The sequence below is a fragment of the Capricornis sumatraensis genome, chromosome 1 (genome assembly GCF_032405125.1).
Source record: "Capricornis sumatraensis isolate serow.1 chromosome 1, serow.2, whole genome shotgun sequence".
Taxonomy (NCBI): Eukaryota; Metazoa; Chordata; class Mammalia; order Artiodactyla; family Bovidae; genus Capricornis; species Capricornis sumatraensis.
The window spans coordinates 188,660,776-188,678,217 of NC_091069.1; the positions used below are offsets into that span (position 1 = coordinate 188,660,776).

Below are 17,442 nucleotides of genomic sequence, written 5' to 3' on the forward strand. Positions count from 1 at the left end.
ATACTGCAGTGATATACAAAATCATTTATATACCAGGTACTATTTCTAAATAGTTCTGTCCGCAAATGCTTTCTTTCTGCCATATGTTTTCCTCCTAGCTTATCTATTTCTATAACATTATATAAGCTCCTTTCTCTTCTTCACTTCAAATTTAATGAGCCTCTAGCCACAAGGTAATAAACGTTATTTTGCTAGAAGTCCAATACTATGGCATTCAATAGTACAGTTCAGGAAACCAAATCCTGCTCTGATACCCTCCAACTGTTTACTGCCATATCTACTCTTGTCTTCCAAAGTTAAGAGTATCAAATGGAAATATAAAAAGATATGAGCTGTGTCTGCTCCTCCAACTCCGAAACGCTGTATTTCTTCTAAACGTGTCCACTAATGTGCACAAGAAAAGTTATTTTGACTAGACTATTAACTTCAAGATAACAAGGAGCAATATCTTTTGCACTCTATCATCCAGTGCCTAGAACATATTAGACCAGAGGTTGCACACTTTGACTCATGGGCCAAGTCCTGTCCACAGCCTGTTTTTGAATGGCTCCCAGCTACGAATGGTTTTTACACTTTTAAAGGGTTGTTTAAAAACAAGTTAAAAAAAAATCACATGGACGAATGTGTGACAGGGACCATATGTACCCCACAAAGCTTAAATTTTACCATCTGGCCCTTTTTAGAAAATGTTTGCTGACTGCTGTACCAGACCCTCAAATATTTGTTAAAAGAGTGAAGAAGAAGAAACAGATTCCCAACAAATATACTTTGAGATGATTGCAAATGGTAAATACTCTCATAATAAACACTGTGCAGATCTTTAAATCATTCCTTGACTTCTATTTTCACTGAGTTTTAAGAGAAACTAAAGGTTTTTTTATTAGTGTATTTAAGAGATCATAATTTTTTTGCATTGTACCTATTCTTGAATCACAGGTGCTCCTAAGAGAACTAAATTTAAACCTTGGTAGTCCACTTGTCCAACAAGTCAACAAAAGTGTTAGTCATCAGCAAGGTGTAAGGTGTCAATTCACAGGTATGTACCCTCATACACACATCCGTTCCTTCCATGAAGCACCAAGTACCTAAGCACTGACACCCCACAACATTTACTCATCTGTTCCCACATGCCGGTACACCTGTTACTTTAAAATTTAATAACTGAGAATGTTCCATAAACCCTGTAATAAAGCTCTGAATACTGAAAAATGTTTAAGCAAAACATGAAAGTTCCATTCTCAAATAATATCAAAGACCAGTACTAGACCTGTTCATAGTAATGTCTATTAGAAGCACTTGCAAATGTGTACCTGAAAATGTTGCTCCATCACTTGGATTTTTCCCTGGTCTGGGCACTTTTTTAGAGCTCGGTCTGCATAATGCAATAGGATTTCTACCATCTGTAAGGAAAATGGTAATTAAAATATGTCTCTAAAGCTTTTTAATATTAAATATATGTCATCTTAATATATATGATCTTAAATAATACAGAATCAGGCTTGGTTATTTTATGAAAAAAATACAATTTAAAATTTTAGTGGCTTTATTTCCCCGTTTTTTAACCCCAGCCTAATTTCTTTCAGGCTCAGTGTTAGTAACAATTTGCTAATCTTTCCTAATAAATACCTCCAGGTTCCAGATGCCATTAGTGTGAAATAAAAATGAAATAAAATGTTGATGTTTACCTCTTCAGTTATCCTCTGCATAGATCTTTCCCTAAAGAACACATACAGGCAATTCTTTCTACCAGAAACTAAGAGAATCATTTACAAGTCTTGGGAATGACCAGTTTCTATATATGTTTTCTAAATGTTTATACTAATTTGGAATCTAATTTTTACCAATGCATTTGCACAATTAAAAGGGGGACAAATGACAACAGTATATGAATTCAGGCAAGCCTAGACTAGGAAAACAAAGCTAGTATTAAATATTAACATTAGCCATATTAATGCTAATTAACAGCTTAAAGCTCAACATTCAGAAAACTAAGATCATGGCATCTGGTCCCATCACTTCATGGGAAATAGACATGGAAACAGTGGCAGACTTTATTTTGGGGGGCTCCAAAATCACTGCAGATGGTGACTGCAGCCATGAAATTAAAATACAATTACTCCTTGGAAGAAAAGTTATGACCAACCTAGATAGCATATTCAAAAGCAGAGACATTACTTTGCCAACAAAGGTCCGTCTGGTCAAGGCTATGGTTTTTCCTGTGGTCATGTATGGATGTTAGAGTCAGACTATAAAGAAAGCAGAGCACCGAAGAATTGATGCTTTTGAACTGTGGTGTTGGAGAAGACTCATGAGAGTCCCTTGGACTGCAAGGAGATCCAACCAGTCCATCCTAGGGGAAATCAGTCCTGGGTGTTCATTGGAAGGACTGATGTTAAAGCTGAAACTCTAATACTTTGGCCACCTGATGCGAAGAGCTGACTCATTAGAAAAGACCCTGATGCTGGGAAAGACTGAGGGCAGGAGGAGAAGGGGACAAGAGAAGATGAGATGGTTGGATGGCATCACCGATTCAATGGACATGAGTTTGGGTAAACTCCGGGAGTTGGTGATGGACACAGCGTGCTGTGGTTCATGGGGTTACAAAGAGTTGGACATGACTGAGAGACTGAACTGAACAATAATAATAATAAACATCAGCCATCTTTGCTACCTCAGGCAATACCAATACTTGCACATATAGTATTTCTAATTATTACTTATCAGTTTATAATAAATGTCAACATCCTATGGGCTACAATTAAGTTCAGAAACAATCCAGATCCCTGGGTTTTCTTCCTCCTCCTGTCTGCTATCTTCTGGCTATTTCACTATTTATAATCTTCATTAAAGAGTGAGCAAGGGAAAAAAGAAAAGGTGATAAGAAGGAATTTACAAAAGCATTCACAGTAACACCAAGGAATTATCATCTGATTTGCTTTTTTATACACTCTCTCCTTGACTGTAGTCATTTATCTAATCACGTCCAAGATGTAACCCAGTAAAGACCCTATTAAAATACTCACCCGATCTGCAACAATAGCCTTTCGCTTACTGGCATCCCCTGATAATCCTGCAGAGAAGCAAAACCCAGCATTAAATCCGAAGTTAATCCACCTCTTCAGGAGTGAAACTGCTCTGGTCTTTTATTGATAACCTATGCTAACAATAGATACAACAAATCTAGGTAGCAAAATGTTGCGTAATATGCCATAACAGGAATACCTCCCATCGACTGGACCAGATAGCATGTCAGTGTACTTTCCTTTTGTTCTAACAGTTTAATTTTCCTTATGAAATGAATTTTAAACGTGACATTTAAAATTCTATATCCTGTATTTGTCATTAACCTTTTTTCCTGAAAATCTGCTTATAACATCTGGCTTATAAAGCACTTGAACACTAAATAAAAAGTGTTCTGTGAATGATTAATATTATTCATTTTCTCTGCTCCAGAAAAGCAGTACCTACTACACCAGTGTTCTGTTGACTTACCTACTACTGCTTTTGCTTTTCCTTCATGGAAAGACCATGCCAGAGCCAAAGCTTCTGTAAGACAGTCTTGTTTCAAGAGGTGATCCACTCTCTAAAATGAATAAATGAGAGAAACCACACCCCTTTGTCTGACCAATCACCAGTAAAAATTCCTATTCTACCTAGTGTCTTTACAGAAGTTGTTGCTTATTAGCTAAAATTATAATAACCATGTGACTATCTTATTTCCAAGGAAAACAATTTCATAAAGTACTGGATAGTACAGTGACTGTATAAGTTGGTATAAGGCGCTACAGCCTAAACCTGAAAAGAGGAAACAGCTAGAATGTTGCTAGAGCAGAAACAGCTAGTTGCCACGATATCCATTCAATCCCTCCTCCATCATAACAAATTCCAAGTTTGTTTGAGATAGCAAGAAACCTTTAGACAGCTAAAGGACATTTCTAAGACTATCCTGTGGTCACTTGGGGCCATGTGACTAACTTCTGGCCAATGATAAGAGGAAGTGTTATTTGGACATTTCTGGACTGTGACCTTAAAAGGTCAGGGCCAGCCTTCTCTTCTGTTTCCTCCTTCCTGGAATGTGGACTTAACAGGTGGAGCTCCAGCAGTTATACTGGAACATAAAATGACCTTGAGACTAGAATCCATACACAAGAATGGTGAAATATCTTTTTTTTTGAAATAGGGTAGTATGACAAAGACCATGGAGCTGCCATATTAGCCACAGACTGTGTACCTCCAAGACAGCTGTTACATGAGAGAACGATCTTTTATACCACTGGTATTTTGAATTTTCTATACACACAGCCAAACCTTATCGTGAGTTAGTTTCATCAAATCAAGTATATGATAGAATGGCTTTGATATACGCTTCTGAAATTAAAAAGCACAAATCCAAATAATCTTTTTCTAAAACAAAAAATGCTAAGATGTGTGCAATTCAATAGCGCTAATATATAAAATTACTCTGAACTCACCTCCCTCCAGCTCCTCAGCATCATCACATAAACAGACTAGAAAATGAGAAGGAAATTAGACTTATCATCTCCCAGAGACTTATTTGAGAGACATTTGTCTCAGTTCTACATCTCATTTTACATCTCTTTAAGTAAAAATATTTCATATTACACTTAAAAGTAAAGGGTCGTTCAAGAGCCCACATTAAAAAGTAAAACAGGGACTTCCCTGGCAGTCCAGTGGTTAACACTCCATGCTTCTACTGCAGGCAGGTTTGCTCCCTAGTTGGGGAACTAAGAACCTACATGCCATGTGGCGTGGACAATAAAAAAAAAGAGTGCACCAAACATTTAAAAGTGAGTAAGTCTATAGTCCAAGGAGTTCATTCCATGGACAAAGAAGAAGGAAAATCCAATCTCCCAACATGCTAAGTTTTTCCATGCTAAGTTTAAAAAAACAAGGAACAAACTGATAAGGAAAAAGCTTTAAAAAACAAAAACAAATTGATAAACAAAAAGTTCAAAAAAAAGGGGACAAATTGATATACAAAAAGTTCCTATTCTAAGTCAAATATCTCAGTGCATTTGATTAATAATATATCCTAAGCTGATCTAGGGCTTCCCAGGTGGTATAGTGATAAAGAATCCGCCTGCCAAATGCAGGAGACACGGGTTCAGTTCCTGGGTTGAGAAGATCCCCTAGAGGAGGGAATGGCAACCCCACTCCAGTATTCTTGCCTGGGAAATCCCATGGACATAGGAGCCTGGTGGGCTACAGTCTATGGGGTCACAAAGAGTTGGACACAATCGAGCGAGTGAGCACAAGCTGATCTAAGCTAAAGCACATCTTAATTACATGACAAATACATATGATAAAGTTATCTTTCTGGTCATGAAAACATAAATGCGAATGAAGACTGAGAAAGTATACCTCTGAATAAAGAAAATAAGCATCCTATTGTTAACCAGAACCTAAGCAAAGGTAAAAATATAGTATGTCTAAAAGTAGAGGAAATTAATTAGTTGTACAGTACAGAGAACTATATTCAATATCTTCTAATAACCTATAATAAAATTAAGGGTCAATCTTTTAAAAAATTAATTAGTTAAACATCATGATCATCTAACCCTTCAAAGTTTTCAATTACTGCTGATCAGTATTCACTCTGTAATGTACTGCTCTCTTTACCAGCAACCTCCTTCAGCCCCAACTCTCCTGACACAAACAAACGCCAAGTCACAAAGTGGAAGAACTTACTTTTGTTCCCAAATAAAAGATCTGACCACCATAGCTACTTATGGATTGATAGCAAGCCTTCTCTCCAACCAAAGCCTGGAAAAAAAAAATTTTAAGGTAAAAAACTATATGCATTAGAAATCTCAAATTTTCAAGAATGTGGATTACAGAGACAATATAGTTTCATCCTGCGAGTGAGTGGGGAAAAAATGTCGGCCCAGTGCCACTCTGGCTGTGGAAGTGGCAGAAAAGACAAAGTGCAAAAAGTAGCTCTCTGCTCGTATATGGTCTTTTTATCTTTCAGAGTAATGCAAAAAAGGGAGGAACATGTCAACTTCTAAATCTGAAGAAAAACCATTGCAACCTGCCCACTACTGGATGACAAGTAATCACTGCTTCTGGGAAAGAATAGGGCTAATTGAAATGATACCTCCAAGTTCTTTGAAATAAATATCAACAAAACACACAAAAGCAAACAGGAAGGTAAAGCAGCACAGTATATGAAAGTCAGCACAACCCAGCAAATAGAAACAAGACTTCCTGCCTGATAAATCTGGGTTGCAAATTTCGGCTCTGTCACCTACTAGGTGACAGAGTTTAAACAAGTTTCAAAGTTCTGACACTGTTTTTTCATCTTTGAAACCCATGCAGTTTCTGAGAGGCTTAAATACAGTAGCATTTATAAATCTTTCAAAATATATGTGGTCAAGAACTGGTAACTAGTCATTTTTCTTATGAAATTATAAAAATATATACAAAGGTAGACAGAATATAATAATGAACCCAATGTATCCAGTAACTAGCTTCATTAATTATAAGCTCAATCTTGTTTCATCTATAATTCCCACTGACTCCTCTATAACACGGTAATAATTCTGAAATGAATCTCAGATTTTGGACACCTCATTTACAAAAATTCAGTATATGCATAATAAATCCTTTTTAACACAACCACACAATTTCCTTGACAGAGTTTTAAAAACTAACAATCATTCCTCAATATCAAATATCTGATCAGTGTTTGGATTTCAAATTGCCTCATAAATGTCAAACGTTACTGAGATTTTTATTCTTTGTTTCTACATTTCATTTGTTTAAGTCAAGACTCAAATAAGGGCCACACACTGAAGCAGGCTGATACATCTCTTAAGAGTCAGTGTGCCTCTATCTCTCACAGTCCTTTGCTTTCCATGAAGTTTATTTGTTGAAGACACTGGAACACTTATTCACTGGAGCTTCCTACTATCTCAATTTTGCTAATGGCATCCCAGTGGAATCTTAACACGCTCCTCTGCTTCTGTATTTCCTCTGGAAGATCAGAATCAGGGTTTTGCACTTTTTCTTCAGTCTGGGTTTCTGGCAGTACCACTTTAAATTTAAGTACAATGTTAGTGGTAGGATTTTTGTAGATGTTCTTTTTAATCAAGCCAAAGAAGCTCCCTTCTATTCCTAGTTTGCTAAGAATTTTATCAGAAACGGATACTGAATTTTGTGAAATGCTTTTTCTACGTCTTTTGAGATGGTATTATGACCTTTCTTTTACAATAAACTAATATAGTGAATAACATTGACTTTTGAATGTTAAACCAGCCAGGCGTGACTTGGATAAATACCATTTGATAATGACTCTGCTTTTCATACATGGCTGATTTCTATTTACTACTATTTCACAGATTTTTGCTTCTGTGCTCATGAGGTCATTGGTCTGTATTATACTTTATTGCAATGTCTTCAGTTTTATTATCAGAGGTAAGCTGATATCATAAAAAGAATTATGTGCTCCCTTTTCCTCTATTTTTAAAAAGATTTTTATGTAAAATTGGTATTTTTTCCTTAATTATAATAGACTTTACTAGTGAAGCTATCTATGCTTGGATTTTCTTTGTAGGAAATCAAACTAACATATAACCCCTTAGATTTTCATTTCTTCTTGGTCAGCTTTAGTAATCTGTACCTTTCAAAGAATTTTTCTACTTCATCTAAAATTGTTTAATTTTTAGGCATAAAGTTATTTATATTATCTTTTTTTTTTTTTACTTGCCACAGTCTTTATTCTAGAACAAATAATTTCAAGATTTGTATGGAAATACAAAAAACCTCGAATAGCCAAAGCAATCTTGAGAAAGAAGAATGGAACTGGAGGAATCAACCTGCCTGACTTCAGGCTCTACTACAAAGCCACAGTCATTAAGACAGTATGGTACTGGCACAAAGACAGAAATATAGATCAATGGAACAAAATAGAAAGCCCAGAGATAAATCCACACACTTATGGATACCTTATCTTTGACAAAGGAGGCAAGAATATACAATGGAGTAAAGACAATCTCTTTAACAAGTGGTGCTGGGAAAACTGGTCAACCACTTGTAAAAGAATGAAACTAGATCACTTTCTAACACCGCACATGAAAATAAACTCAAAATGGATTAAAGATCTAAATGTAAGACCAGAAACTATAAAACTCCTAGAGGAGAACATAGGCAAAACACTCTCCGACATAAATCACTGCAGGATCCTCTATGATCCACCTCCCAGAATTCTGGAAATGAAAGCAAAAATAAACAAATGGGATCTAATTAAAATTAAAAGCTTCTGCACAACAAAGGAAAATATAAGCAAGGTGAAAAGACAGCCTTCTGAATGGGAGAAAATAATAGCAAATGAAACAACTGACAAACAACTAATCTCAAAAATATACAAGCAACTTATGCAGCTCAATTCCAGAAAAATAAACGACCCAATCAAAAAATGGGCCAAAGAACTAAATAGACATTTCTCCAAAGAAGACATACGGATGGCTAACAAACACATGAGAAGATGCTCAACATCACTTATTATTAGAGAAATGCAAATCAAAACCACAATGAGGTACCACTTCACACCAGTCAGAATGGCTGCGATCCAAAAATCTGTAAGCAATAAATGCTGGAGAGGGTGTGGAGAAAAGGGAACCCTCCTACACTGTTGGTGGGAATGCAAACTAGTACAGCCACTATGGAGAACAGTGTGGAGATTCCTTAAAAAATTGCAAACAGAACTGCCATATGACCCAGCAATCCCAATGCTGGGCATACACACCGAGGAAACCAGAATTGAAAGGGACACATGTACCCCAATGTTCGTCGCAGCACTGTTTATAATAGCCAGGACATGGAAACAACCTAGATGTCCATCAGCAGATGAATGGATAAGAAAGCTGTGGTACATATACACAATGGAGTATTACTCAGCTGTTAAAAAGAATACATTTGAATCAGTTCTGATGAGATGGATGAAACTGGAGCCAATTATACAGAGTGAAGTAAGCCAGAAAGAAAAACACCAATACAGTATACTAACACATATATATGGAATTTAGAAAGATGGCAATGATGACCCTGTATGCAAGACAGCCAAAAAGACACAGATGTGTATAGCGGACTTTTGGACTCAGAGGGAGAGGGAGAGGGTGGGATGATTTGGGAGAATGGCATTGAAACATGTATACTATCATGTAAGAATCAAATCACCAGTCTATGTTCGATGCAGGATACAGCATGCTTGGTGCTGGTGCACGGGGATGTCCCAGAGGGATGTTGTGGGGAGGGAGGTGGGAGGGGGGTTCATATTTGGGATCTCATGTACACCCGTGGTGGATTCATGTCAATGTATGGCAAAACCAATACAGTATTGTAAAGTAAAATAAAGTAAAAATAAAAATTAAAAAAAAAGAAATTAAAAAAATATATTTATATTATCTTTTTAATATTTTCAGACTACACAGTGATTGTATCTCTCTCATTCCTGATATTAGTAACTGTACCTTTTTTCTGAATTACTCTCACAGTGTTTTATCAATTTTATTTATCTTTTAAAAAAACAAGCTTTATTTTCTTTGATTTTCTCTACTGTTTGTCCATTTCCTACTTAGCTGATTTGTGTTCACTTTTGTTATTTGTTCCTTTACTTCCAATTTATTTGCTCTTCTCTGTTTCTTTAAGATAAAAACTTAAAGAAACTTAAATAAAAATCTCAAATTTGAGATTTTTTTAAGGTATTTAAAGCTATAGTGAAAGTAAAAGTTGCTCAGTCATGTCCAACTCTTGGTGACCCCATGGACTATACAGTCCATGGACTTCTCCAGGTCAGAATACTGAGTGGGTAGCCATTCCCTTCTCCAGGGGATCTTTCCAACCCAGGTATCGAACCCAGGTCTCCCTATTGCAGGCAGATTCTTTACCAGCTGAGCCACCAGGGAAGCCCAAGAATACTGGAATGGGTATCCTATGCCTTCTCTAGGGGATCTTCCTGACCCAGGAATCAAACTGGGTTCTCCTACATTGCAGGTGGATTCTTTACCAGCTGAGCTACCAGGGAAGCCCATTTAAAGCTATAAATTACCCTCAAATTGACTTATAGACCCCAGATTTTTGTTAAAGTTAATTTTCAATGTTATGTTAGTTCAAGTGTACAGCAGTGATTCAGTTATTTTACATATATACATTTTTTCAGATTCTTTTCCCTTATAGATTATTATAAAATATTGAATACAGTTCCCTGTGCTATACAGTAGGTCCTTGTTGGTTATCTATTTTAGATATAGTAGTGTGCATATGTTAATCCCAAATTCCTAATTATCCCTCCCCACTCTCTCATTTGGTAACCATGTTTGTTTTTTCTATGTCTATGAGCCTGTTTCTGTTTTTGTAAATAAGTTTATTTGCATCTTTTTTTTTAAATTCCACATATGAGTGATATCATATGATATTTGTCTTTCTCTGGTTTACTTCAGTATGATAATCTCTAGGTACATTTATATTGCTGTATCTGGCATTCTTATAGCTGAGTAATATTCCACTGTGTGTCTCTGTATGTATATATATATATACACCACATCTTCTTTATCCATTCATCTATCGATGAACATTTAGGTTGCTTCCATGTATACACAACACGTTGTGGCTATCTATCGTAAATAGTGCGATGAACATTAGACTGCATGTATCTTTTTGAATGATATTTTTTTCTGGATATATGTCCAGCAGTGGGATTGATGGATCATATGGTAACTCTATTTTTACTATTTTAAGGAATCTCCATACTGTTCTCCATAGTGACTGGACCAATGTACATTTCCACCAACAGTGCAGGAGGGTTCCTTTTTCTCTGACTCTCTCCAGCACCGATTATTTGTCAGTGCTTTGATGCTAGCCATTCTGACTGGTGTGAGGTGATACCTCGTGTTGTTTCGATTTACATTTCTCTAGTAAGGAGCAGTCTTTCATGTACCTATGAGCCACCTGCATGTCTTCTTTGGAGAAATGTCTTTTTAGATCTTCTGCTTTGTTTTGTGTGAAAATGCTGAGCTGTATGAGCTGTCTGAGGCCACAGATTTTCATATGCTGCATTTTCACTTTCATTTAGTTCAAAATATAACTTCCTTTGAGATTTCTTCTTTGACTTACGGGTTATTAATAAGGGTGTTACTTAATTTCCAAATATTTAAGTCTCCTCCAGATTTACCCAGATGATTCAATAATTTACTGTTGTTTGCTTTATGGCCTGGCATATAATTTATTGGATGCTCCATTTGCACTTGAGAACGTTTGTAATTTGCTTTTTCTGGGTGGAATACTCTATAAATATCAGTTACGTCAAGTTGGTCAATAATTCTTTTTAAGTCTTCTATATACCCTTGATGGTTTTCTGTCTGCTTATTCTATTAATTACTAATAAAGGGGTTTTGAATTGTCCAAACTCTAATTGTGGACTTGTCTGTTTCTCTTTTTAAATTTGTTATCGTCTCATATATTTTGAAGGTCTGTTATCGGGTGCTTAAGCCTTTAAGATTATTATGTCTTCTTGATGAATTAATCTTCTTATCAATTTGAAATTTCTCTTTATCTCTGGCAACATTCCTTACTCAGAAATCTACTTAATCTGATATTAAAATAGCCATTTTAATTATTAGTATTTGCACAATATGTCTTTTTCTTTCCTCTTACTTTTAACTTATCTATGACTTTGTATTTAATGAGAGCTTTTTGTAGACAGCATAGAGTTGGTCCTGCTTTTTTTAAATCCAGTATGACAATCCCTGCCTTTCAACTAAAATGTTTAGACATCTTCCATTTCTTATAATTATTGATATAGTTGGATTTAGATTATCTTATTGTTTTCCACCTGTACTACCTCTTCTTTTTTAATGCTTCATTGAATTTAATATTTTTTAACATCCGTTTTTTTTTTGCTACTATTGACTTATCAAGGGATACTTTTTCAGTGACTACTCTAGTGTTTATAATATGCAACTTTAACTAATCTCAGTCTACATTTATAATATACAATTTGATGTATAATGTTAAGAACTTTAGAGTAATATACTTCCTTCTCCCTACTCCCTGCTATGTACTATTTCTGTCATCCTATTACTTCTACATATCATTAAGTTTGTACCACAAAATATCATTACTTTTGTTTTAAATAGTCAACTTCTTTTGTTAAATGACAATATTAAGATAATTTACATACCATAAAATTCACTCATTGAGTATACAATAACATCTTGGTAAATGTACAGTTGTTCAACCATTGCCAAAATCCAATTTCAGAATATTCCCATCACTCCACAAAGATAACTTTTACCCACTTCCAGTCAATTCTCATTCCCACTCTTAGTCCTAGTTCTATTAATCTACATCTGTCTCTATAAATTTACCTTTTCTGGACATTTCATATGAATAGACTCAAACAATACATGGTCTTTCCATACGGCTTCTTTCACTTAACACAGTATTTCAGAGGCTCATCCATGCTGCAGCACGTGTCAATAGTTCATTTCTTAAATTGAGGAATAGCATCCTACTACATAGACATGCCACATTTTGCTTATCCATTTATCAGCTGGTGGACATTTTTTCTGACTCTTTGGCTATTATGAATACTACTGCTATGAACATCTGTGTACAAGTGTTTTTGTGGAGATATGGCTTCATTCCTCTTGAGTAGCTAGCTAGGAATAGAACTGCTCTATCACATGGAATCTTCAATATTTTGAGTAACTGCCAAAATGTTTTCTATAGTGGCTGCACTATGTCCAACAAGCAAAATATGAATGTTCCAATTTTTATGCATTGTAGTCAACAGTTGTTATTGTCTCTTTGATTACAGCTATCGCGGGAGGCATGAAGTGGTATCTCATTGTGATTTTGATTTGCATTTCCATAATGATTAATGATGCTGATATCCTGTCATCTGCTTTTTGGCCATTTGGTATATCTGTCTGGAGACTACTGCAGATTATGGCAGATGAGAAATCTGCTCTTGCACTTACTGCTGATCCTCTGCACTTAATGTGTCTTTCTCCTCTGCCTGCTCTAATATTTCCTCTTTCCAATTCATTTGAATCAATCTGTTCATTTTACTTGTGTTTGGGTTCACTGAGCTTCTTGAAATTCTGTGTTTATTGTTTTGGAAAGTTTCTGACCATTATTTCTTCTAATTTTTTCTCTCCTCTCCTTCAGCGATTCTACCACACGTTAGGCTACTTCTCGCTACCTCACTGGTCACTAACATTTTTTTAATTTTTTTCTGTTTCATTTTGGATAGATTCTATCATTCTATTTTCAAGCTCACTAGTCTCTTGAAAATTACTGTTTTTGTTTTTTTTCCTTTATTTTTCTTTTTTTCCCAGACAGGAGAGCAAATCCAGTCCCTACTATTCCATCATGGCTGAAAGCACAAGTTCAAAGTCTATCAATGTTTTTAATAATCACTCTTCAGACTGCCACCACCGCCACTGCTGCCGCAGTTGCTAGGAGTCAGGGAGAGCTGATTTGGGGGCTTCCCTGTTAAGACGGAAAAGAATCTGCTCTCAATGTGGGAGACCCAGGTTTGATTCCTGGGTCAGGAAGATCCCCTGGAGAAGGATATGGCTACCCACTCCAGTATTCTTGCCAGGGAAATTCCAGACAGAGGAGCCTGGTGGGCTACAGTCCATGAAGTCACAGAGAGTCAGACATGACCAAGTGACTGACACTTTTACACTTCCACACCAAAGAAAACATCTAAGTGTGGGACAATAATTATTCTTAACCTAGTGAATTCTACTGAATTACCATTTCTTCTTCTGGATTTGCCTAGTTTCTAAATTCTGAAAATACTGGAAGACTCTTTGACATATATTTATGCCCTGAAGTTCTAATATCTCAGGGAGATTTGAGCAAGATACTATGTGTTCAGTTCAGTCCGACTCTTTGTGACCCCATGAATTGCAGCACGCCAGGCCTCCCTGTCCATCACCAACTCCCAGAGTTCACCCAAACTCATGTCCATCGAGTCGGTGATGCTATCCAGACATCTCATCCTCTGTCGTCCCCTCCTCCTGCCCCCAATCCCTCCCAGCATCAGAGTCTTTTCCAATGAGTCAACTCTTCTCATGAGGTGGCCAAAGAATTGGAGTTTCAGCTACAACATCAGTCCTTCCAAAGAACACCCAGGACTGGTCTCCTTTAGGATGGACTGGTTGGATCTCCTTGCAGTCCAAGGGACTCTCAAGAGTCTTCTCCAACACCACAGTTCAAAAGCATCAATTCTTCGGTGCTCAGCTTTCTTCACAGTCCAACTCTCAGATCCATACATGACCACTGGAAAAACCATAGCCTTGACTAGACGGACTTTTGTGGCAAAGTAATGTCTCTGCTTTTGAGTATGCTATCTAGGTTGGTCATAACTTTTCTTCCAAGGAGTAAGCATCTTTTAATTTCATGGCTGCAGTCACCATCTGCAGTGATTTTGGAGCCCCCCAAAATAAACTCTGACACTGTTTCCACTGTTTCCCCATCTATTTCCCATGAAGTGATGGGACCTGATGCCATGATCGTAGTTTTCTGAATGTTGAGCTTTAAGCCAACTTTTTCACTCTCCTCTTTCACTTTCATCAAGAGGCTTTTTAGTTCCTCTTCACCTTCTGCCATAAGGGTGGTGTCATATGCATATCTGAGGTATTGATATTTCTCCCAGCAATCTTGATTCCAGCTTGTGTTTCTTCCAGCCCAGCGTTTCTCATGATGTACTCTGCATAGAAGTTAAATAAGCAGGGTGACAATATACAGCCTTGACATACTCCTTTTCCTATTTGGAACCAGTCTGTTGTTCCATGTCCAGTTCTAACTGTTGCTTCCTGACCTGCATATAGATTTCTCAAGAGGCAGGTCAGGTGGTCTGGTATTCCCATCTCTTTCAGAATTTTCCACAGTTTATTGTGATCCACACAGTCAAAGGCTTTGGCATAGTCAATCAAGCAGAAATAGATGTTTTTCTGGAACTCTCCTGCTTTTTCCATGATCCAGGGGATGTTGGCAATTTGATCTCTGGTTCCTCTGCCTTTTCTAAAACCAGCTTGAACATCTGGAAGTTCACGGTTCACGTATTGCTGAAGCCTGGCTTGAAGAATTTTGAGCATTACAGTACTAGCACGTGAGATGAGTGCAATTGTGCGGTAGTTTGAGCATTCTTTGGCATTGCCTCTCTTTGGGATTGGAATGAAAACTGACTGTTTTCCAAATTTGCTGGCATATTGAGTGCAGCACTTTCACAGCATCATCTTTTAGGATTTGAAATAGCTCAACTGGAATTCCATCACCTCCACTAGCTTTGTTCATAGTGATGCTTTAGACACTCATAAATAAGACCTTCATTACTATTTTTTTCCAGGAAATTATACAGAGAAGCTCCACAAGAGTCTAAATTTCCTGCTTAAAGATTACTGACTTAGCAAACATGAGATCACAATTTCAAGTAATTTAACTGTAAACTACCTATGTAAATGGGCTTCCCTGGTGGCACTAGTGGTTAAGAGTGAAGTGAATGTTGCTCCATCCTGTCCAACTCTTTGTGACCCCCATGGACTATACAGTCCATGAAATTCTCTTGGCCAGAATACTAGAGTGGGTAGCCTTTTCCTTCTTCAGGGGATCTTCCCAACCCAGGGATCGAACCCAGGTCTTCTGCATTGCAGATGGATTATCAGCTGAGCCACAGGGGAAGCCCAAGAATACTGGAGTGGGTAATCTATCCCATCTCCAGTGGATCTTCCCCATCCAGGAATCGAACTGGACCCCCCTGCCAATGCAGGAGACATAAGAGATATGGGTTGGGAAGATCCCCTGTAGGAGGGCATGGCAACCCACTTCAGTATTCTTGCCTGGACAATCCCAGGGACAGAAGAGCCTGGTGGGCTACAATCCATAGGGTCGCAAAAACTTGGCACACACACCTGTGTAAATAGCTAAATGCCACTGTCATTGCTTAAAATATAGTAAAATTAATATTGGAGAAGGAAATGGCAACCCACTCCAGTGTTCTTGCCTGGAGAATCCCAGGGACGGAGGAGCCTGATGGGCTGCCGTCTATGGGGTCGCACAGAGTCAGACACGACTGAAGTGACTTAGCAGCAGCAATACTAAAATAACTTTTAGGTCTTCCTTCTCTGCAGACTCCTACATTTCATCTATCTCCCATTCCTAAAGAATTTTTCTCTCAAAGCTCTCATTGCCTTTCAATGACCACAGTGTTCATACCTGTTCAAGTCTTTAGCAATTATCCATATACTTCCAAAGCCTCACAAGCTACCTGTCTCTGTAGTCTTTAATTCCTTAAATCTATCAGGCTTGTTGTCACCACATAAAACTTTCTAAAATCTCTTGCTTTTACAGTTTCTTTCTTATGAACTTTAAATTTCACGTCATTATTTTTAGTAAAAAAGTTAAAATTTCTTTGGTATTAGTTACATTTCTGAATAGCAGATAACAGGAATTACTGTTTTAATTCACATTCTTGAATACTTACAAATAAATTCACATCCACTTCAACCTAGTTAGTGGTTTTCAAAGAAACATCAAGACATAAAAACTCCTCAGAATTCTTAAAATAAAACAACAAAATATCAAGTGTATCAAAACAATGCTAAAATAACAGATTATCCTTACCAGCGCCTGGCTCACGTTTCCTCCAGTGGCTAGTGATTTGAAATGGCTGCTATTATAGACCAACTGAACTTCTGAGATCTCCACTGTTTCCAGCTCCTCCTGAGTTTGCCGATCAATCACATGCAACTTCTCTACACTGTCCAAGAGCACAATTGTGCGTGAGTTTATCCACTGTAATTCAAGCACACGGAAACACAAAAGTGAGGCCCATCCCACATCATCATCCAGGAAGAGAAGAAAGCTTGGCCACTCAGTGAAATGACACTGAGGACCTTAACCATTTAATCAATCAGGTGATGATAACACAATCACAGCAAGAACTACTCAGTACCAGCCCAAAGAACAGCAGGTGCACAGCACAGTATTGAGCTCTGATGGTATTAAAGTGATTCATAATGTAAAAGAAGGCTAGCTGAGAGCCCTAATAGATATTATGGGATAAACTGTTTATCAAATTTTTTTTAAAGGTAGTACATTGACACAATAACTTAAAAGTGACTAACTTTGCATTTCTGCTATTTTTGACATTAATCAAACAAAATGGCAATGAAACCTCATAAACCTAGCTGGTCAAAGAATGATCATTAGCATTTAAATATTACATATTTTAAAATAGAAACTATTTTAAAAATACATATTTCCTTCACCTACAAATTATGGCAGAGTTCTTTGCTCTATTTCTCTATATAGTCTGAATATTTGTTAATGAGTACTATTACAATTTTAAAAGTAATAATGTTAAAATCTGCTAAAGGATGTCATTTTGATTAAATTTCTCGGGTTATA

General features: G+C 36.9%; 1 protein-coding gene across 1 annotated transcript in view; it reads right to left on the reverse strand.

The window, feature by feature from the left end:
- The window catches only part of VPS8 (VPS8 subunit of CORVET complex), a 300,926-nt gene that overhangs the window by 232,762 nt on the left and 50,722 nt on the right, over positions 1 to 17,442 (reverse strand). The window contains exons 16-21 of the mRNA XM_068987935.1: positions 16,657 to 16,827; positions 5,710 to 5,784; positions 4,473 to 4,508; positions 3,493 to 3,583; positions 3,024 to 3,070; positions 1,311 to 1,400 (exon numbers count right to left, since the gene is read on the reverse strand). Coding sequence (XP_068844036.1) covers positions 1,311 to 1,400; positions 3,024 to 3,070; positions 3,493 to 3,583; positions 4,473 to 4,508; positions 5,710 to 5,784; positions 16,657 to 16,827 — 510 coding nt within the window. The remainder of the gene's footprint in view (positions 1 to 1,310; positions 1,401 to 3,023; positions 3,071 to 3,492; positions 3,584 to 4,472; positions 4,509 to 5,709; positions 5,785 to 16,656; positions 16,828 to 17,442) is intronic.